We start from the raw sequence: 27,430 nt of genomic DNA, 5'->3' as shown, positions 1-27,430 counted from the left end.
ACGCAACCTGAAAAGACATTACCTGAACCAAACGTAACAAGAGGTATGACTGTATGAAGCTGTGTCGGAAGCATTTCACTGCCACACCTGTTGCAACTAAGTAAGGGAACGAAAGTGAAGCAGCAGAAACGGAGTGAAGCATTTCAGCCCCGATTCCCCCAGAAACCCTAGTCAGGCTCCTCTTGAGCCCAGGCGCAAAGAACTAGTCCCTCGCCAGGTGAGCACAACCTGTTCCCATTTGTCGTGAAATTTCATGGGAAATGTATTGCACGCTTGGTTACAGTATCACCATTTAAACAACCTGTTTAAATCAGATTTTAAAATGGGTTTTGTGAGTCAAACATCTCAATGAGAGAGACCTGCCAGACACTTCTCTTAAAGTGATGTCAAAAATGCACAAGATGCTCTCAGAATGGCAAACAAAAGATGAACAAGCGAAATCCTCTAGGATACCTTGGGCAATAGATGTAGGACGTATTATAGAAATGTCAGCACGGGAGCAACTGTGGAATGCAGATTTGAAATTGACAGCATGTTTTGGGTTAAAGGGAAATTATTTGAACATGATTTACAGATGGTATTTGACACCTAATAGATGGGCAAAATTGTATAAATCTGAATCGAATATGTGCTGGAAATATAAAGAGAATTAAGGTACCGTACCTTTTTCCATATGTAGTGGACATGTAAGAAGGTAAAAGTCTACTGGGAAATTATATATTATGAGCTGAAAAAAAGGTTTAAGGTTAATTTTTCTAAAAAACCAGAGGCCTTTCTTTTGGGGACAATGGGATTAGAGATGCCTAAACAGTATAAAAGTTTATTTCTGTCTGCAACCACGGCAGGCTGCGTGATGTTAGCACCAAGATGAAAAGAAGACAACGTCCCGACCAAAGAAGAATGGCAACAAAAACTACTGGAATACGCAGACATGGCAAAACTTACTGGAAGAGTAAGAAACCAAGACGATAGAGTTTTAATATAGAGCAGCAATCATATATTGTATGTTTACAAAATAATTGTAAACAGATCAAATCATTCACAGGACTGATGTAAAGATGTGCAGTGAAATAATATTGAATATATGGAATAATAATAATAATAATTTATTATTTGTACCCCAGCCCATCTGGCTGGTTTACCGTACTTTTATGTTTACCGTACTCTTCCATGTGTGACACTAGGGCTTTTTTACTAAAAATAATGTTAAAAGGGGGGGATAGTCTTATACATGGGTGCAATCTCCCCCCATTTTATTAATTTTGAGTCCCCCAAAATAGTCTTATACACAGGGAAAATGCGGTAATTTGGAAATGCAGAAAAAATGGTATCAAAATTAGAAACAGCAGAAAGTGGGGGAAGGAGGTCAAAATAAGATACTGGAATTTGTAGTGAAAAATCTTTTTTCTTTTGTTGATTTGCTGTAAAATGAAAAATTATTTTTTTTAAAAAAAAGTAAGGAAATGTATTGCACGAAGAGCAGATGGTATTGGGGAGAGAAGGAGGCCGTTGGGAGTGGCTGGTCCTTCAGCTGGTTCTGTCTTGACTGTGAGGGTGACAAGAGCTATGTGGCCTCCATGCGGACGCTGCCTGGAGGAGTTTTTAAATGGCACTTGCCCTTCAAATGCTGCCAGCCGGACAAGTGAAGATTCACATGCAACTCTTTGCGTAAAGCATATCTTTTCATCACAAACAGCTAACACAACCGTCCAGCCATGGGTTATAGCCAGAGTTTCTGCAGAGTGAAAACAGGAAGACTGTTGGTGCCTGGTGGTCCATGTCAGTGACTGAAACATGTTGCCCCCCCCCCGTCATGTCACTCTTCTTTGATTACTCCCTTGCATACGCTCTTGTTCCAATATTAAAAGTATTCTACAGACACTGTAGTTTAAAACTGAACTCTCTTTTTAAAGGTAAAACTCCCCAAGCACTGGCAGCGCATAAATATGCATGACGCTCATGAGCATTTACGTCAAAACCCAGTTATCGCTAACAAAATTAATGGCCAGTTCCAAAAGCAACACCCTGCAGCTGCATCTTCTCTCTCCCTTGGGGTTATTTCAGAATGGTCCACCCATGGCGAGCTCCAACACTGCCCCCTTCAACCTCTCATGGTGGCAACGGGGCGAAAACAAAGAAACAGTTAAATCTCCTGTTCTGGAAGAAACGGCAAGAGGAGAAGGATGTGGAAAGACAATTATTACTTTTATCCCAATAGCAAACTTGTTCTCCATGGGCTGGATTTTATGCAGCCAAAACAGCACCATCAATAGACGAGTGGCAGGGGAACCTCACTCAGGGTTGGCCCAAGTACAGTGGTACCTCTGGTTGCAAATGGGATCCGTCCCGGAGGCCCGTTCACAACCTGAAAAAAAAGCAACACACGTCTGTGCACGCGCAGGTCGCGATTCGCCGCTTCTGCGCACGCGCGTGACATCATTTTGTGCGTCTGCACATGCGGCGAAACCCGGAAGTAACCCTTTCCAGTACTTACGAATCGCTGCGGGGCACAACGTGAAAACGAGCAACCTAAAGCAAACGTAACATGAGGTATGACTGTACAAAAAATATTTAAGGGGAAAACATGTGGTGTTTGGGTGTCCCCAAAACCCCCGGAATGGGGTGGGGGAATGGTGTAGTTGGATACCGAATAGGACACTGAACACTGGGTTGGGAATCATGTAGTATTCTCCCACAGGGAAGCATAGAACTGCTCTTTGCAGCCAATGTGGAAGGAGTTGCTCAAGCTGTGGAACTCTTGGAGGAATGAGGGGCCAATGGTCTGTCTGGGCTGGATTTGGTTGGGAGGGGGACTATCACAGGTGGAGGTGTTCGTATATGGCACTGTCTTTCATGTGTGGTTTGGATTGAGTTTCATCTTGATCTGTTAGATGTAGATATAGTCACGGTAGCTATATAGTTGTTCCCATGAGTTTGTTTTTAAGGAGTTTCACTTATGTTTGTAGTCCACATGATAAAAGACACCATTAATACATGTTGTTGTAGTTTATGTTCTTAGCTGTAGTTCTGATGTTTTATTAGTTATGGTTTCTTATTATGATTGATAGTTATTTCACGTTTGTTTATTTTATTTAACTATTTGCTAAAAGAAAAACATCATTCCTCTGGTGTTTGCTATAAGGATTTGGGCTGAGTTAGGTTCACCCTGCCCTGGGAATCCTGGATTGGGAGGCCGTATTTTGGGGGTGGGCGTAAGTTGTGCCGTTTCCTTCCCCCCCCCCCCCCCGAGGTCCATCGGGCACCTTCACTGCTGGAGGCCTACCTGTCCCTGGGGTTTTTTTCTGGGCACCTAGCTTATACACCCGAGTTTCGAAAACTGGAACCAAGCCTTTGCAATGTAAAAACTACAGCTTGCGCATCAGGTTCCTTTATTCCCATTCTTTTGGAGGGGTTTCTTCTTGTTTACCACCCTTTGTAAATCACTTTGTGCATGCAGCATTTTTTATTCTGCTCAATGACTGGAGGTGGTCCACAAAAAACCAGTGTATTGTAACCTAGAAAGCTAAGCAGCAGATTTTGAAGAAAAGGTTCTGCATAACCTCTGAAACATAGCAAGGCTCAGGAGCTCCTGTAGAGACTATCCAGCCCCCCTCCACCCCACCCCCGCAAAAGCAAACTACCCCTGGTAAGGCCTCACATATCCTTGATGTTTCCATGCACCGAGACTGTGCAAGGCAAATAAGAAAGCAACAAGTCATAACCTTGAAAACAAAGGCGGCCCTCTTCAGTTAAGGAAGCACCTTTCTCCCTGCCTCCCCCCCCCCCAGGCATGGGGGAGGCAGGAGGGCTGCCTAGCTCAGGCCACATGTGAATGGCTATAGTTGAGTTCAGAGTTAGATAATCACCGATTTCAGCAAAGCATCTGCTCCTCTTAAAACGGCACTGCTCAGAAATATGCAGATAGATGCCGAGAGTGCTTATTTTTATAGTGCTTTGGCCAAATCCTATTCCGCTCAGCGCTGCCATAGTACAGGGAATCTGTAGTCTTCTCTCTCTCTCACAGCGGCAGATGCAAGTTGGCAAGCGCAACAATGAAAATATTGAACGCTCAAACAAGGAAGCAGGTGAAAAGAAACCATGTGCATTTTGCTTTTCTGCTCACTGGCGGTTTTCCAGCGGCCGAAAAGTTCAAGCTGTGCAGAATAAGCACGACATATTCCCATCCGCTGCTTTGTCAACAGACAGGCTCATTATACACTGAGATAGGTGGAGTATTGGTCTGACACTGTATAAGGAAGCTCCCTATGTTCCAAAGTAACAAAACCACAAGAAATCAGCAGCGCGCTGTGAAGAAAGGTCCCCCAATTTAGCCAGCCACTTCATACGCAGAATTTCCAGACCCACAGCTGACCTAAAAGCAGCTCACCAACACGGCTTCCACGCCCAGCATCTACACACCTGTCTTACCCATCTCCAGAAGCTCCCCACATAAAAGTGGAGAAGGTAATACAATGGCAGCACGTTCTCTTCCCCTACTTCAGCGCATCATTTGGACAATCGAGGGACAATAAGGCTTCAGCAAGTGTATGATGTAGCCCTGGCACCCAAAAATCATGCAGACTCACATGGGATTTGTGACTTTTAAGGATGCTGGTATTCTCGGGTGACGTGTTTGGTTTTTCTCCACCAACTCCCACGTTACAGCAACCAAGTGCTTAAAGGATGAGGAACCTGTGGCCCTCTTGATGGAGTGGGCTGACAACATCCATCATCACTGGTCCCACTGGCTGAGTCTGATGTGAGTGGGAGTCTAAAATAAGCCCTCCCCCCTTTCTTGCCTTACAGACTAACAAGTTTAGCCCAGCATCCTTTCTCGGACTACAGTCCAATTCATCAGATGTGTGTTGTGTGTTGTGGGTATGCGCATACATTTGTACAGACCCAGATATCTACAGAACTGCCACATGGAGGATGGAGCAAGCTTGTTTTCTGCTACTCCGGAGTGTAGGACCCAAGTCAATGGATTCCAGTTGCAAGAAAGGAGATTCCAACTAAATATTGGGAATAACTTTCTGGCAGTTAATAGCTTTTTGGCAATGGAATGGACCTTCTCAGAAGCAGCCTCAAATGCTGTAGTTCCTGGCCAAAGCAAACAACGGGGGGGGGGGGAGCTGCGTTAGGCACCTGACTTGCCCTTTGTTACCAAAATACAGGTAAGAGGAGGGCTGTTTCCGTGTTGCTGCCCAGGTGTGTAAGCATCTGACATCACCAGATGAAGGAGCTCCTCATTTCACTTCCTTGTATTGCTATGAGATAACTGACCACTAAAATGAAACTCGTACCTGGCCCAAGAGAGCCCCTTGGTCATCGCAGGACCAAGCGCCTTGGCTGCTTCTAACTTGCCTTAAGTCTCCCTCTGCCAGCTTCTAAAAGTTCATTTCTTAAAAGTTGATCTAAATACTTTTGGGATCTCTCTGAACCCATGGCTTTATTACCGCGGGCACTGGAGGAAAGTGGACTCAACGTGTCTATTGGACTCACAGCTTTAAGCATAACTGTCAACTTTTCCCTTTTCCTGCAAGGAATCCTATTGGGAATAAGGGAGTTTCCCTTTCAAAAGGGGGAAAGTTGACAGCTATGGCTTGAAGGCCGAGCTGGTGAAAACTCCCCAGGGCTGGACCTGTTTCCCTCCTCCCCACATCCCCCCCCCCATGGCCCCATTTCTTTGCCCCCGCAACAGCTGGAAGGGGGAAGCAGCGCCCCTTGGGCCAGAAGGCAGCCCCGGCCACCCTGGGGGGCTTCAGGCCGGGGGGAGGCCTCGCCCGAGGGGCGGAGGAGGAGGAGCCCCCCATCCTCGGGAGGGGGAGAAGGAGAGGCAGGGGCGCTGGGGGTCCGAGAGGCGGCGGGGAAGAGCATCTTGGGGGGGGGGAGAGAGACGCCGAAGCAGCACCACAAACATCAAACAACAAACAACCCCCCCCCCCCGCCTGCATTAACCCTTTGGCTGCCGAGCCCTGCAGAAGAGAGGGAAGGGGGCGTCAGCATAGCTGCCAACTTTTCCCTTTTCTTGCGAGGAATCCTATTGGGAATAAGGGGATTTCCCTTTCCAAAGGGGAAACGTGGCCAGCTCTGGGCGCCGGCGAAGCCTTCACGCGATTATTCCTATTCTTCTTCCTGAGGATGGTGGGGGCGCGTGAGGCGCTTCCCGGGCCCCCCCCCGGCCGCCCCCGGGGCCTGACTCACCTCGGACGCAGAGGAGGGACATGGCTGGGGCGGGCCGGGCTCAGGGCGTCCTCCTCCTCCTCCGGGGCGCCGCCGCCTCCTCCGGCGACGCGGGGGCCTCTGCTGCGGGGGGGCGGTGCCGCGCGGCGCCCGGCCTCTCGTCCTCCTCATGCCCCCCACCCGCCAGGCCCAGGCCGGGACTCGAACCCGCGGCGCGGGAGGGCGCGGAGAGCGGCGGGCGGCCCACCGGGAGGCGCGCCGGAGACCCCGTGGCGAAGGGCGACGCCGCCGCCACGCAGCAGCCAATCGCCGCGCCCGGCCGGCGCCCGAGGGGCGGGGCCAGGCCGGACAGACGCCGCACCTGCCGAGGCCACGCCCCTCGGCGCACCTGCCCCGCCGGCGGGAGGGAGGGAGGAGGGGCGCTCAGAGATGCCCTTGGGAGGAAGAGGCGCGGGCGGAGGGAAGGGAGGGAGGCGCGTGTTATCAGGAACAATAATTTCACTCTCCACTTTCTTTTCTTTTTATAAATGTTTTATTAATTTACCAGGAAAAAAACATCCACACCAACAATCCATCATCAAAACAAGTAAAATAATGAAGAATAATAATAATAATCAATTTTATTTATACCCTGCCCTCCCCAGCCAGAGCCGGGCTCAGGGTGCTAACACCCGTAAAATTATGATAAAAACGTAATGGGGGGAAAACACTAATTTAATATACAGGCTAAAATACCATTTAAAATGCAGCCTCATTTTAAAAATAACTAAAGACACAGCAAAAAAGATGAAAAATAAAAAACACAAAAACCCAAATATTTTTCCAATACGCAAACTCATTTCAGGACTACAAACCAGATTTTAAATAATCCGTACCCAAAGTTCCTGGAAAGAAGGAACAGAAAGAAGGTGTAAACTAGGAAGGGAAATTCTTTTCACTTTCCCCATTCGCCTTGTTGCTGCTCCCCCTGAAGGCGGAGATCATGCAGCCTTCCCTGGGGGGGGGAGCAGGAGGGAGTCGCCCCCCCCCATCTGCACCCACTGGCAGGACAGCAGACTTTGGGGTCAGGGAAGGGAAAGGGAGGCAGGAATAGGTATTTCTACTAATTAGTGGGTGGGAGGGGTCTCTGTTGATTATTTGAGCGTAGTTAAGGTTATGTGCTACCATTCATACGGTGGGTGTGTTGTTTGTGACTTTGGGTTTCCCTAAGTTTTAGGTATTATATGTCAATAGTAATGATCACCCCTTTTCCCCTTACGGTGTTATGTGTGTTTTTATATACACACAAGTTGCTTGGAGACTTTTGGGTGACAAGCAACTTGAAGGTTTAAAAAATCATTATGTTTATCATCATCTAATTTAATGTATTTTTAATCTCTTGCTGGAAGCCGCCCAGAGTGGCTGATGAAAGCCAGCCAGATGGGCGGGGTATAAGTAATAAATTATTATTATTATTATTATCCATGGCCTTCTTAGTGCATGTGTGGCCGTCCTTGGAGTGAAGCAGCCGGGGCCAGGACATTCAGCCCTGGGCTTCCCTCTTCCCCTGACCAGTCTCCGCCCGCTTCCAGGTGAGCCGCCGCTGCTGCTGCTGCTGCTGCTGCTGCATGGCCTTTGCTTGAGCAGGAGGGATCTGCGCACCTGTTCCTGTTTGCCCTTTCCCTGCCCTTTGCTTTGCACCACCTGTGCCTGGAAAGGCAAATAGGAGGCAGCCCAGTTAAACAACACCAGACGCAGAAGAGATGACTCAGCCTTCAGCCGCTGCCTGTCAACCTGATGGCCAAGGGCGGCTGCCAAGCCACACACCACCTGGGCCTGGCTCTGCCTCACAGCCCCCCTCCCAGATGGGCAGAAGAAGCAAAGTGAGACAACCCCCCCCCCAACCTCTTCGGCAACATCTTCCCTCTGCTCCTTGGGATGTGGCCTTGCCTTGGTTATCCTCCTGTCGACTTGGGATTTGGGTTCCTGCCTTGTATTTGCGGGAGGGGGCTGCCTTGGAAAGTGGCCTGGAAACGGAGTTCAGAATAGGGAGTTCAGGGACTGGACAATGTGAGGACATCAAGACAGGGGTTCATTATCTTCACCGGCTCCTCCTCCTCCTTTCCAGGTCCAATTCAATGTCCTGGCCTGGACCTTGAAGGCCCTTCACAGCTTGAGTCAGGCCACCTGAGGAATACCCCCCTCCCCAGGGTTTCCTCCCTCCCCCAAGGCCCTTCTGCAGATGTTTCCACAGGAGAAAAGGTCTCCTTGGTGGTGGCCCCTTGGCAATGGAAGGTCCTTCCCAGAGAAGCTCACGGTGCCAAGCAAAGGCTCTTCCTGGAATTTTCTCAGCCTTTGCAATCTCATGGCGTCTAGTTCTGTTTTAGCCTTACGGTTTACTTTCCAGTATTGGTTTGGGGCTGTTGTATTTTTCAATGTTGCTTTTAAAAGTCTCCCAAAAGGTTTATGTTGCAAGCAACCCAGGTGCCTTTTTGTTATAAAGTGGTTCATCAAGGCTGCAAGTAAATCGGCTTCCTCCCTGCTCCGTTCCCTGGAAATACTTCTTTGGGCGTTTCTGATTCTTGGCTCCTGCCTGCTCCATCCTCTGCAGATGCCGACTGCTCTCTGGCTGGGCGGCCATTCCTGCTACCCCTCCGAGATGGAGAGAGCCTTCTTTGCCCCGCCAGGGCCAGAACAAATTCAGCCATAGTGAAAAGGCCTCCTCCCAGGAAGTACACAAGGCTACTCTGGTGGAGATGCAGTGAGTGGCAGATTTGGGGTGGTCTGCTGCTGAATGTGACACACTGTGCAGCATTTGCACTTGACTAAGCAATGACAAACCTAGACAGCATCTTAAAAAGCAGAGACATCACCTTGCCAACAAAGGTCTGTATAGTTCAAGCTCTGGTTTCCCCAGTAGTGATGTATGGAAGTGAGAGCTGGACCATAAAGAAGGCTGATCGCCGAAGAATGGATGCTTTTGAATTCTGGTGCTGGAGGAGACTCTTGAGAGTCCCATGGACTGCAAGAAGATCCAACCTCTCCATTCTGAAGGAAATCAGCCCTGAGTGCTCACTGGAAGGACAGATCGTGAAGCTGAGGCTCCAAGACTTTGGCCACCTCATGAGAAGAGAAGACTCCCTGAGAAGAGAAGACCCTGATGTTGGGAAAGATGGAGGGCACAAGGAGAAGGGGATGACGGAGGACGAGATGGTGGGATAGTGTTCTCGAAGCTACAAAGAGTCTGACCAAACTGCGGGAGGCAGTGGAAGACAGAAGGGCCTGGCGTGCTCTGGTCCAGGGCGTCACGAAGAGTCGGACACGACTAAACGACTCAACAACAAACAAAATAAAATAAAAGAATTGCAATCCGGCTCTCGCTTCCTGAAGCACTTGATGGATTAGCCAGCTCACTGCGGCAAAACCTCACACCTATCGGGGCCCAAAGATTTGTCGCCATCTGATCCAACCCCCTGCAACGCAAAAAACCTTTTTGCCCAATGTGGGGCTCGAACCCACAACCCTGAGATTAAGAGTCTCCTACTGTACTGAGGAGGGACACAGGTGGCGCTGTGGGTTAAAGCCTCAGCACCTAGGACTTGCTGATCGAAAGGTCGGCGGTTCGAATCCCTGCTGCGGGGTGCGCTCCCGCTGCTCGGTCCCAGCGCCTGCCAACCTAGCAGTTCGAAAGCACCTCCGGGTGCAAGTAGATAAATAGGGACCGCTTACTAGCGGGAAGGTAAACGGCGTTTCTGTGTGCGGCTCTGGCTCGCCAGATGCAGCTTTGTCACGCTGGCCACGTGACCCGGAAGTGTCTCCGGACAGCGCTGGCCCCTGGCCTCTTAAGTGAGATGGGCGCACAACCCCAGAGTCTGTCAAGACTGGCCCGTACGGGCAGGGGTACCTTTACCTTTACCTTTACTGTACTGAGGACACGGGTGGCGCTGTGGGTTAAACCACAGAGCCTAGGACTTGCCGATCAGAAGGTTGGCGGTTCGAATCCCCGCGATGGGGTGAGCTTCCATTGCTCGGTCCCTGCTCCTGCCAACCTAACAGTTCAAAAGCACCTCAAAGTGCAAGTAGATAAATAGGTACTGCTCCAGCGGGAAGGTAAATGGCGTTTCTGTGGGCTGCTCTGGTTTGCCAGAAGTGGCTTAGTCATGCTGGCCACATGACCCGGAAGCTGTACGCTGGCTACCTCGGCCAATAAAGCGAGATGAGCGCCACGACCCCAGAGTCGGCCACGACTGGACCTATCGGTCAGGGGCCCCTTTACCTTTACCTTTACTGTACTAACTGAGCTATCCAGCCACATGTCTTCAAACGCCCCTCTGAATGAGCCCAATAGCAAAACAGTGGAATGGGCACCTGCTCTCTGCAGGAGCCAGTAGGTTTTGGTATGGCGCCTTGCTTTGCGCTAGCACTTCAGAGCCTGTGCAGGCTGGCAGGGGCTGGCACTTCCAGCAGGTGCCCTTCTGGGAGAAGGGCCTGGCATTGTTTGGCCATTGCCTGGCAACAGGGTGCAGGCTGAGCTCCTGGAGTGCCGTCAGCATAACAGAGAAACTCGATGGCAGGCTGATGTCACCCCAGTCCACAGCAACACACCATGTTTTCATAACAGGGCAATTCTGCAGACATGGCTCTTGCTCAGAGACAGGGTTGGCTTGTTCTTAGTTTTATTTTATTTAACTGAGAACACTTACACCTTGCCCTTGGTGCTTTGTACCAAAAAAAAATTAGAATTGCCAAAAAAAACACCAGTGAAATTTATAAAATATTAGTAGAAATGGAGGATCAAGAAGAGTAATTAAAAGAGGTGAGGGAAAAGGAGACAAAAGGGCAGATAAATAGTCTAAGCTGGGGAAAATATGGGAGAAACACACTTTGAAAATGTTGTCTAGAAGAATAAAAGAAAATTATTATAGTTTGGAGATGGTATTTAACACCAGTTAAATTAAATCAAATAAACAAGGGATATTCGGTGTTATGTTGGAGGGGATGCCAGGAAACTGGGACTTATATTCACATGTGGTGGGGGTGTAAATATGAACCTTTTTGGGGGCAAAATGTGTATAAGGAGATAACAGAAATCACTAGGTTAAAGCTGACCGAAAATCCAGAGGTAGCATTATTATCGATTTATGAGGGGGTGGAAAGTTCGCAGGCTGTGAAGGGCATGCTCACAAATTGATTGACAGCTGCATGAGTTATTATAGCTAAGGTCGGAGTCAAACATTATAAGCTAAGGGCATTTGCAGATGACCTAGTGTTAACTTTGCAACAGCCAGACACTAGTACTAAAAGAGTATTAGAACTAATTGAGATATTTGGTCAAGCAGCAGGATTTAAATTGAACAAACAGAAAATGAAAGTGCTGGAAAAAAACTTAACAATGGAAGAAAGAGAGAGATTTCAGAGTGAAACAGGTTTGGAAATAACGAAAAAAGTGAAATACCTGGGGGTGAACTTAACATCTAAGAATGTGAACTTATTTAAGGACAATTATGAAAAGTGTTGGACAGAAGTAAAGAAAGATCTAGAAATATGGTCTAGGTTGAGACTTTCCTTGTTAGGCCAAATTGCTGTTATTAAGATGAATGTATTGCCTAGAATGTTATTCTTATTTCAGACGTTACAGATTTTGGACAAGATGGACTGTTTCAAGAAGTGGCAGAAAGACATATCTAAATTTGTCTGGCAGGGCAAAAAGCCCAGAATAAAATTTAAGATTTTAACTGATGCAAAAGATAGAGGGGGCTTTGCCCTGCCGGACTTAAGACTCTCTTATGAATCAGCAGCTTTTTGCTGGTTGAAACACTGGTTACTTCTTGAAGACACAGACATTTTGGATTTGGAGGGGTATGATAATAACTTCGGTTGGCACGCATATTTATGGTACGACAAGGCAAAGGTGTATAAAAGTTTTAAAAACCATATTGTCAGGAAAGCATTATACAATGTTTGGATTCGATATAAAGATTTGTTGGAAAGTAAAACTCCCAGGTGGTTGTCACCAATGGAAGCTAAGGCGGTGAAAAAACTTAATATGGACTCTAAATGGCCAAAATACTGTGAAATCCTAGAACAAGATGGTGAGAAGCTTAAACTTCAGAGTTATGAGAAATTAAAGTCCAAAGTCCGAGATTGGTTGCATTACCATCAGATAAATGAGACATTTAAGCAGGACAGGAAAATAGGATTTCAGAAGGAGAGGTCAAAATTAGAAACAGAATTGTTAGAACCCAATACTAAGAATCTGTCAAGAATGTATAACTTGCTGTTGAAATGGAATACACAGGATGAAACGGTGAAATCAGCTATGATTAAATGGGCACAAGATATCGGTCATGACATTATGTTTGCTGACTGGGAACAGTTATGGACCACTGGTGTTAAATTCACGGCATGTAATGCCTTAAAAGAAAACATAATGAAAATGATCTATAGGTGGTACATGACCCCAGTCAAGCTTGCAAAAATTTATCATTTGTCCAATAATAAATGTTGGAAATGTAATGAGACTGAAGGTACCTTTTATCACCTTTGGTGGACCTGCCCAAAGATTAAAGCCTTTTGGGAAATGATCTATAATGAAATTAAGAAAGTCCTTAAGTGGACTTTTCCTAAGAAACCTGAGGCTTTTCTCCTGGGCATGGTTGGCCAATTGGTGTCGAAGGAGGACAGGACCTTTTTTATGTACGCTACCACAGCAGCAAGAATTCTTCTGGCAAAGTATTGGAAGATGCAAGAACTACCTACTCTGGAAGAATGGCAGACAAAGGTGATGGACTTTATGGGACTGGCAGAGATGACCGGCAGAATCCACGACCAGGGGAAAGAGACAGTGGAAGAAGATTGGAAGAAATTTAAAATATATCTTAAAAATTGTTGTAAAATTGAGGAGTGTTAAGATGTCAAGGGGTAAGAAGTAGAGAATTACAGCTGTAACTAATAAATTTAAGGAAACTTAATGAGAGGGAACTAATAGACAAATTGACTAAAGGGTTGCTAAAGAATTGCAAAATAAGGATGCAGCGAAAGGGAGGTATGGGGAAGTCGGAGGAAAGAAGGTGTATGAAAATAAGATTATGAAATTATACATGTTTAAATGTTTTGTATGTTTTTGTTTTGTGTTTTGTTTGTTTTTTATTATGTGTTTGAAAAATGAATAAAAATTATTTTTTAAAAAATATATATATTATAGCTAAGAAGCGGAAGGGGCAAGCAGAATATAAAATGGAAGAATGGTATAAGAGGTGTGGGATATAGTTATTAACAATAAATTAACGTGCCATTAAGGTAAGACAGGGAATATGCAGGAGAAATGATTTTGAGGAGAGATGGAAGGTGCTTGTAGAATTTGTACTGTTAAAACGGAAAGGGGTCAAACAATCGCAAGAGGTGTTGACATTTTGGGAGGCTGGATAGTTACAATGGAATGGTCTTGGGGGTGGGGTTTATTTATTTTTTATTATTACTTTATCAAAATAAATAGAAATAAATAAAAATTCAAGTATACAGCATAAAAAAAATGCAAGAAATCATTTTGAAATTGAACATCATCTCATGAGGCAATAAAAACTGAAGATGGATATGGGAAATAGGAGCAACTGAGGCAAGGGGTCAGCCGACTGAAAAGTGCCAGCAAGACCAATTGCCCATACAGGGAAGGGCCAAGGGCCAAATTTCTGGCATAAGCTGGCACTGGAAGTTTGGTTTGACCCGCTGTGAAATGCCAGGTCTGAAAGTGGCAGGAGGAGTGGCAGTGATGCCCCAGTCCCACCAGGCAGGAGAGCTGACTCTGCCCAGACCTGGTGAACTTCTCATGCAGGAGCAGGAGGCAATGGCAAGGGGTCATCCCTGTCCTCTGGCTGCCTGTGGACCCTGGAGTGAGTCTCACCAGACCAGTGGTGCTAGAGGAGGGAGCGGCTCTCACTGAAGGGGCTGTCAGGGTACAGACCCACAAGGCACATTTGTGTGTGTCCGCCTCTTGGCAGATGGAGAGGATGGGCAGCTGAGAGTCTCCCTGGTGCTGCTGCCCCTTCTGCTGTAAGGACCATTATTTAAAAGGGGGAAGGGCAGGAGATCTGGGTCACAGCTCCCTCTCCGCAACAGTGCCCAGCAAAGGAAACTGGGGGGCCGGGAATCCTTTAAGAATCCTTTACCCTGTATGTAAGTGATCCCCTTGGCTTTGCCTATCAGCCCATACGGGAACAGCATGGGTAGCCGGGCCTGGTGAACATTTCATATTCCTTACCCCTACAGTTGTGATTCATGGGTTCCGACTTAACTTTATTTTTATTTTTAATGTGTTTTTGAACTGTATTTTAACCAATTGGTTGTTTTTGTGTTTTTAACGTATTACAGTGGTACCTCTGGATACGAAAGGGATCTGTTCCGGAGCCCAGTTCGCATCCTGAAGCGAACGCAACCCACACCTGCGCATCTGTGCGGGTCACGATTTGCTGCTTCTGTGCATGCACACGACATCATTTTGACCGTATGCACGTGTGAGTGGCGAAACCCAGAAGTAATGCGTTCCGTTACTTTCAGGTCGCCGCAGAACACAACCCGAAAACGCTCAACTTGAAGCAACTTCAACCCGAGGTATGACTGTATATATTTGGTGCTAGCTGCCCTGAGCCCAGTCTTGGCCAGGGAGGGCAGGGTATAAATAAAATTTATTATTCTTATTAAGAGAAGGGCCTCTGCTGTGCTCTGCGGGGGAAGCTGGTTCCTGGAGAAACGAAGGAGTCGGGTTTGGCCTGGGAGGCAGCAGTCCGTTTCCTGCTCCGTATTTCTCATCCTTCTGCTTGCATTGAGGACTTCCCAGCATAGCCAAGCAGGCTGCCCCCATTTCCTCCTGCTGAGCGGAAAGGAAGCCAGGATCCTGCACCACAGCAGCTGGGAAGGCGCCTTTGACCCGCCAGCTGATCGGCCAACCAAGATAGTCACCAGGGGAGCAGCAAAGAGGCAAGGCGAGCACATAGAAACCGGAAAGGCTGCTGGTCCAGCGCAAAGTCCAGGCGCTTTGCTCTGACCCCTCTCCCTGCAGCGGCGAGAGGCCTGTTGCTGCCATGCCAGAGAGGCTTCTTTCTGTTCTCCTAAACCCTCAAGGTCACCTGCTTGCTTCCATAAGCACATCAGCCTTGAGAGCAAGGCTGCAGGCTGTGTTTTCTCAAGCCACGCTGGCTAAGTGGCAGAACGCCTGAGTCTCCTTTTCAATAACACTGTCCACTTGGAGACGGTTCTGTCAAGAAAGTCAAGCCGGCCAAGTGGGCCAGCTGGTGATTCTGGGGGCAGAAGACACTTTGGAAAGAAAGGAGGGGGGGGGAGTTGAGGACACAAATAAGAACCTGGCAAGGAATACAGTAAATTGGATCCCTCTGCCATCTGCAGTTAAAGATTGGCATTGCGGTCTGGATTTAGGTCTTTGCAGCCCATAGAAACAGAGCCTGTGATCATTCCAAGTTGTAGCATTGTTGTCTTGAAATATATTGGGGGGTTTTTATGTTAACCAAACTCCCAAGTTTTTTTCAATTGTCAGCCTGCTGATTAACTGCAATTCTTTTTTTTTTTGCCTGCATCCATTTTTTAAAACCTTAAGTTTTATTTTGATTTATTTGAAACCCTGCTACTTCTGCATTATTTTCTAATTTCTTCCAACACCCCGGGTACATGACAGCGGTTCCTCTATGGGCATCACTACATCATCAGCAAAGGCCTTTAATTTATAGCTCTGTTGGCCCACCTGCATCCCATTTATATCTGGATTTATTTATTTTTTATTCTTCTTGCCAGCATCTCTAGAGCAGTGATAGGGGAAACCCGTATCTTTTACCCTCCAATATTTTACATTTTTCAGTCACAGAATTATGGACAATCAAATTTGCGGTTTGCTCTGTAACCATTGCCTTGATTCCTTTTACAAATCTATCTACAGACTCCTTCTTTTCCAACAACTTAATTATAGATGACCAAAAAATGTTGTCAAAGGCCTTAATATTTTTAATTTTTTTAAAAAAATATTTAATATTTTAAAATATTAAGACTGAGAACAATATGGGAAAATTGCCCCCTACACGACTATAAATAAGGAATGGTAAAATAAAACAAGAGAGAGAGTTAAACCAGTGACTGCTGGAGCAGATGATCAGTATCAGCAGAAAATAAAGGATGGATATTAGCTCTTGAAATGCAGAACACATGAAGTCCCCATTGAAATTAATTAATTTAGACTATATAATTGGATGTATTGTTTTTTGAATTTGGTAAGATTTGGTTTCATTTGTTATCAATATGAATGTTTTTTTAATATTATTGGAAAATGAATAAAAATTATTTACAAAAAAAAATGTTGTCAAAGGCTTTCTCCGCATCCAAAAATATTAATGCTGCTTGTTTTTCATTTCTTACCTCTAAATACTCTATTATGTCTATAATGTTCCTAACATTATTACACAAATGTCTACCTGGTCGAAATCCAGCTTGATCTTGATATATGAAGTCCCTTAACACCACTTTTCAGCTGATTTTCCATAATCCATGCATATAACGTACAATCATTATTCAGCAATGAAATTGGCTGATGTTGCCTCTTTAGCCGACTATGGATTCTTTTAGGGTTGCCCTATTATGAAGAGCAAAAAAGAGGGTGCTATGAGAACTCTCATTTTAAATACCCCTAATGGATCCCTGCCTTGTCGTGGCGAAGGGGCTTGAATAACTCCAAGAAGCTGTGAGCTGTGCCATGCAGGGCCACCCAAGACGGACAGGTCATAGCCGAGAGTTTAGACTAAATGTGATCCACCTGGAGAAGGAACTGGCAAACCACTCCAGTATTTTGCCAAGGAAACTCCATGGACATAAAAAAGGAGGAGCTTTGAGAAGAAAGTGAGAGTTTCCAAGGCATGGTTCATGGGGTCACGGATATGACTAAGATGGCTAAACAACAACAACTATATGTAGGCTGTAGAAGCTGTGATACATTGCTGGGGGGGGCAGGAGAAGAGGAGAGGAAAGCAAGTCTTCAACCCCCCCCCCCCCCGTTATGCCTATGTCTCATCGAGAAGTATAGCCAGAGACATTATGGCAAATTTGAAAAATGCACCTGGACAGAAATTTTACCCCGGAAAAAGAAGACACATGGCAACCCGGTGATGGCTCCAACACAACCCTCAGATTCTTACTCTCTTTTTATTTTGTTTGGTGCCTAGTGAATTTACTTAATGAGGTCTCTCGTGAATATAAAACGTAACTATGTCAGTAAATAAATAAATTTTGGGTCCTTCAGTGCTGCTATGGTTGGGCTCTTGGCAAATGGTTGCCTCCGCGCCCTCGTTTGCTCTGCACTTGGCTCCGAGACCTTCCTCGACGCTTGCTTGAATTTTGGGCCCTGCCCTCGGATTTCTGTTTTCTGCCACAGAATATCCAGGCCCCAATTTTTGATCTCTTTTTTCTGCTGCTTGATTTCTGGTCACTTGTGCTCAGCTTATGTTCCTTGCTGCTACACTTCTGCTCCTTGCTGCTCAATCTCTGCTCCCTGCTGCTCGATCTCTGCTCCCTGCTGCTCGATCTCTGCTCTTTGCTGCTCGATCTCTGCTCCCTGCTGCTCGATCTCTGCTCCCTGCTGCTCGATCTCTGCTCCCTGCTGCTCGATCTCTGCTCCTTGCTGCTCGATCTCTGCTCCCTGCTGCTCAATCTCTGCTCTTTGCTGCTCAATCTCTGCTCTTTGCTGCTCGATCTCTGCTCTTTGCTCCTCCATCTCTGCTCCTTGCTGCTTGACCTCTGTTCCTTAATGCTTGAACTTCTGCTACTTGATCTCTGCTCCTTGCTGCTTGATCTCTGCTCCTTGCTGCTCGATCTCTGCTCCCTGCTCCTCAAACTCTGTTCCTTGCTCCTCCATCTCTGCTCCTTGCCCCTCAATCTCTGTCCTCCACTTCCAAGCAGCCCATCTTGACTGAGCGTGCCTCTCCCTTCCCCCTTTGTGGTGGGCCTTGTGCCTCTCGCCCCACTCCTCCCTCTGCCCATTTCCGAGGGCATCCATGAAGCTGCCCTTATAGAAGATTCTTCAAGCCTGACCCGGGACTCCATCCTGCCTGCCTGGAGCAGCTGCACTTTGGGGGTGGGGGCTGAACCCAGGCCTTGAGCCTCCTCACCAGCCTGCCCTGCAGAGTCTGCTACTTGACTAAAGCAACACTGGGTTTCTTCCCACTTCACAGTGACGGCTTCTCCTGCATAACTTATGGCCCCCCAGTGATGCTGAGCTCCAATTTCCTTTGCATGCCTCTGGTCCTCATGAAGGCCAGGCCCCTGGTGGCCCCGTGGCAGGCTCCCCTCCGTCTGCCTTCCCTGGTCATGCAGCCAGATATGGATCCCCTGCTGTAGGCCCAGCTTCTTCTCCACGATTGAGCCGAGCAGGGACAGGTTCTTGTCAGTGTCCCTGTGGCGGCCCAAGAAGATGCTTTCTCCTGTGGGCAGGAACTGAGGTGGGCCTCCTTGCTCTCCTTTGCCTTCGCTTCTGGGCTGGGTCCTCTGCAGAGCCCGGTCCCCATCAAGGACTTTTTGCTCTAGCGCCTGGCATGTCCTGCTTCCCTTGCCAACCTGGTGGGCGCAGGAGGCTGGGCGTGAGGCAGCATATTCGGCACATTCCTCATGGGACGTTGGAGCCTCTTCGGTGTTGTGCCAGCTCTCTGGGCTGCTGCTGCTGCTGCTGCATTTATCTGCGACCTCTTTTCTGCTCAAGGACCCTTCCCTTCTCTCCTGCTCCTCCTCTTGTGGGATGTTCTCCTCCTCCTCGGCCTTTTCCTGTACGTCAAACTGGCCCCGGCTCCCCTGGGGAAAGGCCACGGCTCCTACAGGCACCAGCTGTTCCAGAGGGGGCTGTGGGGGCCTCTGTGTCCAAGGCCTGCCCCTCCCCACCTCGCCCTGAAGACCCAAAGGGGCAAAGATCTTCAAGGACTGCAGGACTCTTCTGGGAAGCCCCCACTGCCGCTGCAGCTTCATCTTCTGCAGGTGGAGCTCCAGGTGGTTACAGGTCGTCCCCGGGAGGAAGAGCAGCTCCTGTTCCAGGACGACCACTTGGATCCTGGTCCTACGGCCAGCCAGCAGGAGGGGAGAGCCTTGCACGAAGGCCCTCAGTGACCTCTGGATGAGAGCAGGCAACCCCCACTGGTGCTGCAGCCGTCTCTTCCTGACGCACAGCTCCAGGACGCCTCTGTCTGACTGGGCCAGGAATGGTGTCTGGGCCTCCAAGAACTCTTGGCCCATCTGCTGGGGGGTGAGAGGCCGAGCAGGTGGCCCACAGAGCACCACCCGCAGCACCTCCGTGTAGCGCACCCCCAGCCCCCAGAGGGAGGCCAGGTGGCTCCGGCAAACGGCTAGCTCAATCTGACCCATGTCCTCTGGGCGGACAAAAGGAAGGAAGCTGCTGCAAGGTCGAAGGGCACTTTGGCCAGGACGTATCAGCCGGGGAAGCAACGGCCTCGTGGAGAGCGAAACGAGGCGCCACGAGAGCTGGGCCACGGGAGGGAAGACCCCCAAGAGCACCTCCACGGACCTCTTTGCCACGTGCTGCTCCATCTTCTGGTGGTTCAAGACCACCAGGTGAGCCTTCCGGGGAGTCGCCGTGACACTAGCCAAAGCCCCCAGGTAGCCTCCTCTGTCGCGGTCACCGGGGCTGCGTCCCTCAGGCCGAGCCAGGGGAGATTTGGGTGCTTCCTTCCTGGGGGGCTGGAGCCGCATCTCTGGAAACAGGAAGCGCAGGGACTCCAGTACCAACTTGGGCAGCCCCCAACGCTGGAGAACGACCCTTTTCCGCACATTCAGCTCCAGTTTATGCCGGGTTTCCTTGCGGAGGAACAAGGGCCTCTCCTGGAGGATGGTCACAGTCCCCTGCCCACGCCTCTGGTCGCACAGCTGGGGGGTGGCGAGGAGAAGGTTGCGGAGGGAGCGCTGGACCAGCCCAGGCAGCCCCCAGGTGTGCTGCACCTGCTTCCTCCTGACGTGCCACTCCAGCTCTCCCCGGACCTCAGTGCCAACAAAGAGGGTCTCTGTTGCGGCAAACCTGGCTGTGGTGGAGACAGCCGCAGGTGAGAGGGGAGGGCCAGGGACCAGGAGAGCCACGGACCTCCTGTAGAGGGTGGGCAGCCCCCAACGGTAGGCCAGCTGTTTCTGGACGAGGTTCAGTTCAATCGACTGCAGCGCAGACTTCTCCAAAAAGGGGAAGGCCTGCGATCTCGGCCAGAGAGGTCTCAGCCCCCGCGGCAGGACCCTGGGAAGGGCCTCTCTGCCCACTCGGCGGCTGAGTTCTTGCGACAGGCGCACCACGGGCGAAAAGAGGCCCAGTTGCATCTCCAGGGCTTTCTTGGCCACTTGCCGCTGCAAGGCCTGATGCCTGGAGTCCCAGCGGTTCTCTGGGGAGGAGTCGGCCCCCCTCTCTGGCAGGGCGAGTAGCTTTTGGGGTGGAGGCCGCTTCACTCCCTGGGGCCAAGAGACCTTCTCCCTGTCCCTGGGCTTTATTGTTGGCAGAGGAGAGGGGCCCCGGAAGTGCTGGAGGGACTCCAAGACCCGCCTGGGGAGGCCCCAGCGCCTCTCTATCACAACTCTCTTGAGGTGGCTTTCCAGCAGCTTCTTGGTCTCTGGCGGGATGCAGGGCAGCTGCCCGATGGCAGGGTGCACTTGCTGGAAGCCCTGCGGGACAAGGAGGCGATGGGTTGGTGGCCGGGGCGGAGGAGCCGGGAGGAAGCGCTGCAGGGACCTCTGGAGGAGGCCAGGGAGGCCCCACTGGTGCTGGAGCCTCTTCTGGAGGGCGTGGGTCTCCAGGCCGTCCAAGGCAGTGGGCGCCACAAACTCCAGAGCAGGAAGAGGTGGGGCAGGAGGCTGCAGCCTGGGGGCTCCGTGGCGAGGAGGGGGAGCCACCTGGAGATGGGCCCGCTCAGGAACAAGCGCCACTCTCTCTGCTTCCGCCTGCGGGTGGAGATGGCTTGTTGGCTGCAGGTACTTCCAGCCCAGGGGGAATGGCTTCAGCAGGGAGGCGGGCATCTTCTGGGCGGGCGGAGGGAGCTTCACTGGAGAGGCACAAGCGGGTCTGAAGCTCACGCCCCTGGCTTCCTGCTGTGCTCCTCCGGCCCCTGAACTCGCCAGCCCTCGGCCCTCGCTCCGGAGCGCTTTCTGTGGTGCGGCTGGGTGCATGTGTTGCAGGGCCTCTCGCACCCTCTGTGGCAGCCCCCAGCGCTTGAGGCGCACCATCTTCTGGAGGTGCTTCTCGAGTCTTGCCCTGGAGTCCTCGCTCAGAAAGGAGGGTGCCTGAGGCTGGGTCACAGACACAACGTCCCCTGTGGCCTTTCGAGGGGCAGAGCCTGGAGCAGCGGGCATGAAGGCCCGGAGAGAGCGCAGGAGGGACTGGGGCAGCCCCAGGGCATGCTGGGCTCGCTTCCAAAGCACGTGCCACTCCAAGATTGCCCGGGCAGCCTCCTTCAGGAAGGGAGTGTCTGTGGGAGCAAACTCTGCCCTCAGAGACCCCCGTTTCCTACAAAAAAGGGGAGACCCTTTCTCCCTGGCGCGCCCTCGTCTCTTGGGACGTCCTCTGGAGGGGCTGGTCCCTGGGGATTTCCTCTTCCTGCCAAAGGCTCCCTCCTCCACAGGCTCTCCCCATAACCTGGAAGATGTGCTGCTCTCGATCCTCAGCGAACATTCAGAGACTTGCTGGAGGGTGACTTCCAGGGATGTCCTGGAGCGAGCAGAAGAGGAGCTGTAGTCTGTCCTGCTGGTGAAGGAGATCTCCGAGAAGGTGAAGGTGGAGGTGCTGAGGGCGGCCTGTTCTTCCGCCCAGTCCTCAGAGCAGCACATGCACTCCTCCAGGCCCCTGAGACCCTCCTGCTTAGCCTTCTTCGCCGCCCTCGGCTTCTTCTGTGTCCTGAGCTGGTGAGGACCTTCGCGGGGCGCAGGTAGTGCTCCTGGAGTGGAAAGGGAGAGGTCACCGGTGGGGCCAGGCTCGCTGTCGCTCCTGAGCAAAGTGACAGAAGCGGGCGGTTTGGACATGTCTAGGCAGCTGGAGTACTCCAGGCACGAGGTGTTGGGGTCCAGTGGTGCTGGCGAAGGTGGGAGGCCCCGTCCTCTGGGGTAAGCCAGCCGTCTGGCCTGCACAGCCACCCTGTCGCAGAGGGTGCAGGCGGGGTCAGCACACAGCAGGTGGCGGATGGGGTCCTGGTGAGGGGTCCTGGGCGAGGGGCCATCCCGCGCCGGCCCAGGCTGCTGTCCTTGGAGGTCTGCAGAGGAGAAGAGAGCGAGCTGTTGGAGTGGGAATGACAGCACAGGCTTCTGACATGCAAAGACTGTGAAAGGGAGCATGAAAGGTTATTGTTGGGAGATGGTATTAAGCATGTGTCAAGGATGTTTGTGCAGGAAAAGCTCGGCCTTGAGCTATCCTAAGAGGCAGCAGACACGCTGTTCTCTCGCTGAATCAGGCATCTAGCTCTGACAATGCCAGCAGGCTTTTCCTTCTGAGAATGTGACTTGATTTTTCAGCAAGTGTAAAATTAAGGCGAGGGAATGCCTCTGGATGTGTGATTTAGAGGCCTCAAACAGAGATTACAAACTCAAACAGGGATTACAAACTCAAACTCATAAGGATATGTATAACACAATAATTAGTTACAGAATTAGAGATAAGAGTTTATGAGTAGAGATGTGAAGGTCTTAGTTTCAATGATTGAGCATAAGTCAGAAGTCAGTTATGGATCAGAAACCAGTAAGTTCATGTTAGTCCATTTGAGTTTGTAATCCTTGTCAGAATACATATTTATGAATGGATTAGTTTTTGTTACAATTGACTATTGATTTGCGAGTAGGGACCACTCCCACGACTGAAACTTATATTGGCCAAAGAGCTTGGTGTGCTTTTTTCTTGGTGCATCTCCCTTCCAGGGCACACTATGGAATGTGGGGGATGCAGACCCACCTGGCTGCGAGGCACCTGCTGTTGCTGATAGCCTCTTTTCCTTCTCCTCCTCCTCCAAACCCCCACAAGCCCCCATTGCAGGGAGCAGAAAGGATGTTGGGGGAGGAGAATTTTGGGGCATGCAGGAGTTGGGCCTTGGGGGCGCCATTAGTAGCAGGATCTGGCCCGACTGCTGGTTGGGAAGCTTACAGGAAAGCCACAGCAGTTGTTGGAAGAGGAGCAGGAAGAGAGCTTGGCTGAGTTAAGAGGAGTTTGGATTGAACAGCCCTGCTTCCAAAATGGGTTCCTAACAGGACCACCTGGTGGTGCCGATACCAATTTGGGGGATCTGGGATCTTGGGGTGTCCCCAGGGCCACCCGCCCTGCATTACCTTTCGGCTTTCTTACAGTTGCCTGAGGCCGGTCTCCGCTCGTGGGATGAGCCTGTCGGGAAGAGATGAGGGAGAAGAGTTACTCAAAGGAAGGAAAAGAGCCTTTTAAATCTGATTTTCAAACATAAAGAAAGAAAATATAGAAAGAGAAAAGAAAGAGAAAGAACAAACTTACACCAAAAGATCATACATATTCCACATATCGAGATTACTCTGAATTTCCTAACTCCCCCCCATCCCATCCATGGTCCTCTTAATTCTATTTTCAACTGCATATCAATACTTCTCCAGTCTTTCCTCTTCCTAAGTTACCTATACATCTTATTACATTACAAGTGTATATGGAATCCTGCTAATGTTTTATCCTGTTTACAATGATTTTGTATATACATTATAAACACAATGGCTCTGCTCTGCCTCCACAGCTGGAGACAATAAATATTTTTGAATCCCAGTTGCTGTGTCCAAATCCTGCCATTGGCCTGATCCAGCCGGCTCTTCCTATCAACCCCAGCCAGTGTGGCCATATGATGCTGAGGCTGATGGGAATTGGAGTCCAAAACAGCTGGAGGGCACCAGGTTGGGGAAAAGGAGGGATTCTCTGGCGAGCTTAAACATGGAAGCAGCTGCTCCCCATCTCATAGCTGTCAACTTTTCCCTTTTTTAAAGGGAAATTCCCTTATTCCGAATAGGATTCCTCACAAGAAAAGGGAAAAGTTGACAGCTATGCCCCATCTTCTCCTAAACCATCCTGTATTGAGCACTGCACCCAGACTGAGCAAAGGACACTTTGAGGAGCTTTTGCACTTGCTTCCAGGCTCATTAAGGAGCCACCAAAGCCTTGACCCGCCTTCCGCCCTTTCTGCACATGCTCAGGTGCAGAACCAGAGTTCCTAAACTGGGTCAGTTCTTGCAGATGTGGCAACAGTGTTGTGCGCCTGTGCTGCATGAAACTCCTGGCTGCATTTCGCCTCAGAGGCAGGTACCCCCCACCTGTGGCGTCTTGGGCCAGGCACCTGCAGATAGCGGACAGGTTCTCTTCTCCGGAAGAAGCCTCCCCTGCAGAATCTTCCGGGAGAAGCAGACGAGGAGGGAGAAGACGACGCTGCCACCAAGGAGGAACCAGGAGACCAAGCAGCAGGAGAAGTAGCAGCTGAAGGAGTCCTCGTGGGGCACCTCCATCTTGGCTGCCCAGGCCTGTGGGCCCACAACAACTAAGCCTCCCCCTGCTGCCTTTCTGGGCCACCTGAAGCCCATGGCAGCGTTCCAGGCCACCTCATAAAGGCACCGGGCATGTCATAGAGGGGCACCCTGCCCTGAGCCAAGACCACACCCTGGTCACCCTCAGGCACCCAATACAGTGAACCCCCAGAACACGCACCCCTTCAGTCTTAGTGTGGACTCCCCTTCCTCATTGTTCCGGCTGCTGCACATTCTATCTCTCTGGACATGGGGAAGCAAAGCAAAGAGGCAACACGAGGGTCTCTCTCTCCTAAGCCCCACAAATCAATCCGCCAAGGAAACAGTTCAGTGGGGCAGCTCCGCTTGCTGTCATCTCCTCTCCCCACTGATTTAGCTCTTGGCATTTGGGCAGGGATGTGGATGATTCATGTAGCCAGCGGAGGAGGTCCTCTCTCTGCTCTGACGTTTTGTGAAGAAATAAATTCTCAGCACACACAAAAAGTATGTTTTAAAGCTTTACCGGTAGAAAATTGGTCTAAATGTTACAAAGACAATAAATGATACATCGTCTCAGTTATACATTTCTGTTCTTACATATATTGATCCCATGTTGTTTGGATGCCTGATTATCATCTTCCAAAGCAACTACTCTATTCCCAACTTAAGAACAGAAAGCAAAATACTGGTGGACAACAAAAGAGTTTTAAAGATGCTCTCAAAACAAATCTTTTAAAAATGCATCATAAAAATCGATAATTGGGAAGCACTGGCCTCCGAGTGCTTCAGTTGGAGAACAGCCTCTACCAATGGCATCATGGGCTTTGAAGAAACTCGAACTCAGGACGCAAGGGAGAAACGGGCTAAGAGGAAGGCACGCTTGGCAAATCCACACCGTGACCAACTCCTGCCCAGAAACCAATGTCCCCACTGTGGAAGGACGTGGGGATCCAGAATTGGCCTCCATGGTCACTTACGGACTCAATGTTCAAACCATGTTTATGGAAGACAATCTTACTCGGCTAGGAGGGATCGCCCAAGAAAGAGGAAGAAAGATCAGACTCACCATAGGACGATGGGAAATCCATCTCCAAAGTGGAATATGACCCAGGCTGAACAAACAAACTGCGAACCAACATATAAATTAGGGCTGCCACATGCCCAGAATTTCCTGGACAGAGTCTCCATAGAGTCTCCATAGTCTCTTATGGACTCACTGTTATGACCATGTTCATGGAAGACAATCTTACTCAGCTACGAGTGAGGACCAAGAGAGAGAGATTCTGGTATAAGACTCAAGGACTGTTACGGTAAAATCTGGGTGCGAGGCTGCTCTGCCACCCAGCTTGTCGGACTAAGTCCGTGGGTCCCTGCGGAGGAAAATGAGCTCAGCCGGAGACAGGAGCAAGCTGCAGAAGATCCAAGTTTATTGAGCAACAGGTTCAAGGCGAGATTGAACAGTGAGAAAGGGGTGACATAAACTTTTGAAACTTCCCTCCATGCCCCAGAATACAGTGCAAGAAACATCCCAGTTACATCATGAATACATTAAGAAGAGGTTGGGTTACACAGGATTAACATATGGAGGAGGGAGGGGGGAATATGCAGAGCTGGAGATATGCGCAGATAAGCACATCCTGAGTACCTGTGATGAGAAGACAATGGTCCATGTACTGGCATTGCCTGGAGGAAAGGCTTGGCAGAGTAATTTGACAGGATTAGGGTCTTGATACCTTGCTTGAGGGATTATGGACTCAATCATTGGACTACTGCAATGCGCTCTACGTGGGGCTACCTTTGAAGGTGACTCGGAAACTACAGCTAATCCAGAATGCGGCAGCTAGACTGGTGACTGGGGGCGGCCGCCGAGACCACATAACACCGGTCTTGAAAGACCTACATTGGCTCCCAGTACGTTTCCGAGCACAATTCAAAGTGTTGGTGTTGACCTTTAAAGCCCTAAACGGCCTCGGCCCAGTATACCTGAAGGAGCGTCTCCACCCCCATCGTTTTGCCCGGACGCTGAGGTCCAGTGCCGAGGGCCTTCTGGCGGTTCCCTCATTGCGAGAAGCAAAGCTACAGGGAACCAGGCAGAGGGCCTTTTCGGTAGTGGTCCCCGCCCTGTGGAACGCCCTCCCATCAGATGTCAAAACGATAAACAACTACTTGACATTCAGAAGACATCTTAAGGCAGCCCTGTTCAGGGAAGTTTTTAATGTATGATATTTTAGTGTTTTCTGGTTTCTATGGAAGCCGCCCAGAGTGGCTGGGGAAACCCAGCCAGATGGGCGGGGTACAAATAATAAATTATTATTATTATTATTATTATTATTATTATTATTATTATTATTATGGAGGACAGGAGAGGTGTCATGGAGTCCTAGAGAAATTGAGCAAATTGGCACGTTGATTTTCTATGATTTTTATAGATTTTAGTCCCTTTTGACATTGACAATTGGAAATAAATGGATATATTGTAGCGAAGAAGAAGGTGGAGAAGACTTGCCCCCCCCCCTTCCGTATCAAGGACACACCAACTTTTTCAGCTAAAAATTGAAAGAACTCTGGTATTTTTTCCAACTTGTGGCATTTTGGTCCATGCCCAGGAAGCCCTTTGTGTGCAAAAGCAATGCTGACTCTGAGCGGTGGGGGCTGCTTCATTAACATTAGTGAGCACTCGGAAAGGCTGTCCTAAAATCTGTCACTCAGTCAGAAAACTCAGCTCACCCCACCTGTGCAATGGAAAAATACAATTCTT

At 49.5% G+C, this 27,430-nt stretch overlaps 3 protein-coding genes across 14 annotated transcripts in view; 1 reads left to right on the top strand and 2 right to left on the bottom strand.

The window, feature by feature from the left end:
- Positions 1 to 6,398, bottom strand: part of UNC13B (unc-13 homolog B) — a 156,787-nt gene extending 150,389 nt beyond the window's left edge. For 8 of the 12 annotated variants that reach the window (XM_081929483.1, XM_081929490.1, XM_081929492.1 and 5 more), the window contains exon 1: positions 6,205 to 6,398. In XM_081929483.1, the coding sequence (XP_081785609.1) occupies positions 6,205 to 6,226 (22 nt within the window). In that variant the 5' untranslated portion in view covers positions 6,227 to 6,398. The remainder of the gene's footprint in view (positions 1 to 6,204) is intronic. The other 4 variants (XM_081929494.1, XM_081929495.1, XM_081929484.1 and 1 more) reach the window with 4 other exon arrangements.
- PIGO (phosphatidylinositol glycan anchor biosynthesis class O) overlaps positions 1 to 27,430 on the top strand; it is a 108,814-nt gene that overhangs the window by 17,070 nt on the left and 64,314 nt on the right. The gene's annotated exons all lie outside the window — the stretch shown is intronic.
- LOC309380417 (uncharacterized protein) lies at positions 17,340 to 23,522 on the bottom strand. The gene is made up of 2 exons (XM_081930277.1): positions 23,494 to 23,522; positions 17,340 to 22,430 (listed from the first exon to the last, which is right to left on the bottom strand). Exon 2 carries the CDS (start codon positions 22,201 to 22,203, stop codon positions 17,461 to 17,463), a length of 4,743 nt encoding a protein of 1,580 aa, XP_081786403.1. The 5' UTR covers positions 22,204 to 22,430; positions 23,494 to 23,522; the 3' UTR covers positions 17,340 to 17,460.

This window comes from Podarcis melisellensis, assembly GCF_964234715.1.
Source record: "Podarcis melisellensis genome assembly, chromosome: 11".
Lineage (NCBI taxonomy): Eukaryota > Metazoa > Chordata > Lepidosauria > Squamata > Lacertidae > Podarcis > Podarcis melisellensis.
The sequence above is the reverse complement of the archived record's forward strand: the minus strand, read 5'-3'. Positions and strand labels throughout refer to the sequence as shown.

What these genes read in the sequence shown, in the direction of transcription:
- LOC309380417 (XM_081930277.1), bottom strand. Translation starts at nt 22,203, where the DNA reads ATGTCCAAACCGCCCGCTTCTGTCACTTTGCTCAGGAGCGACAGCGAG.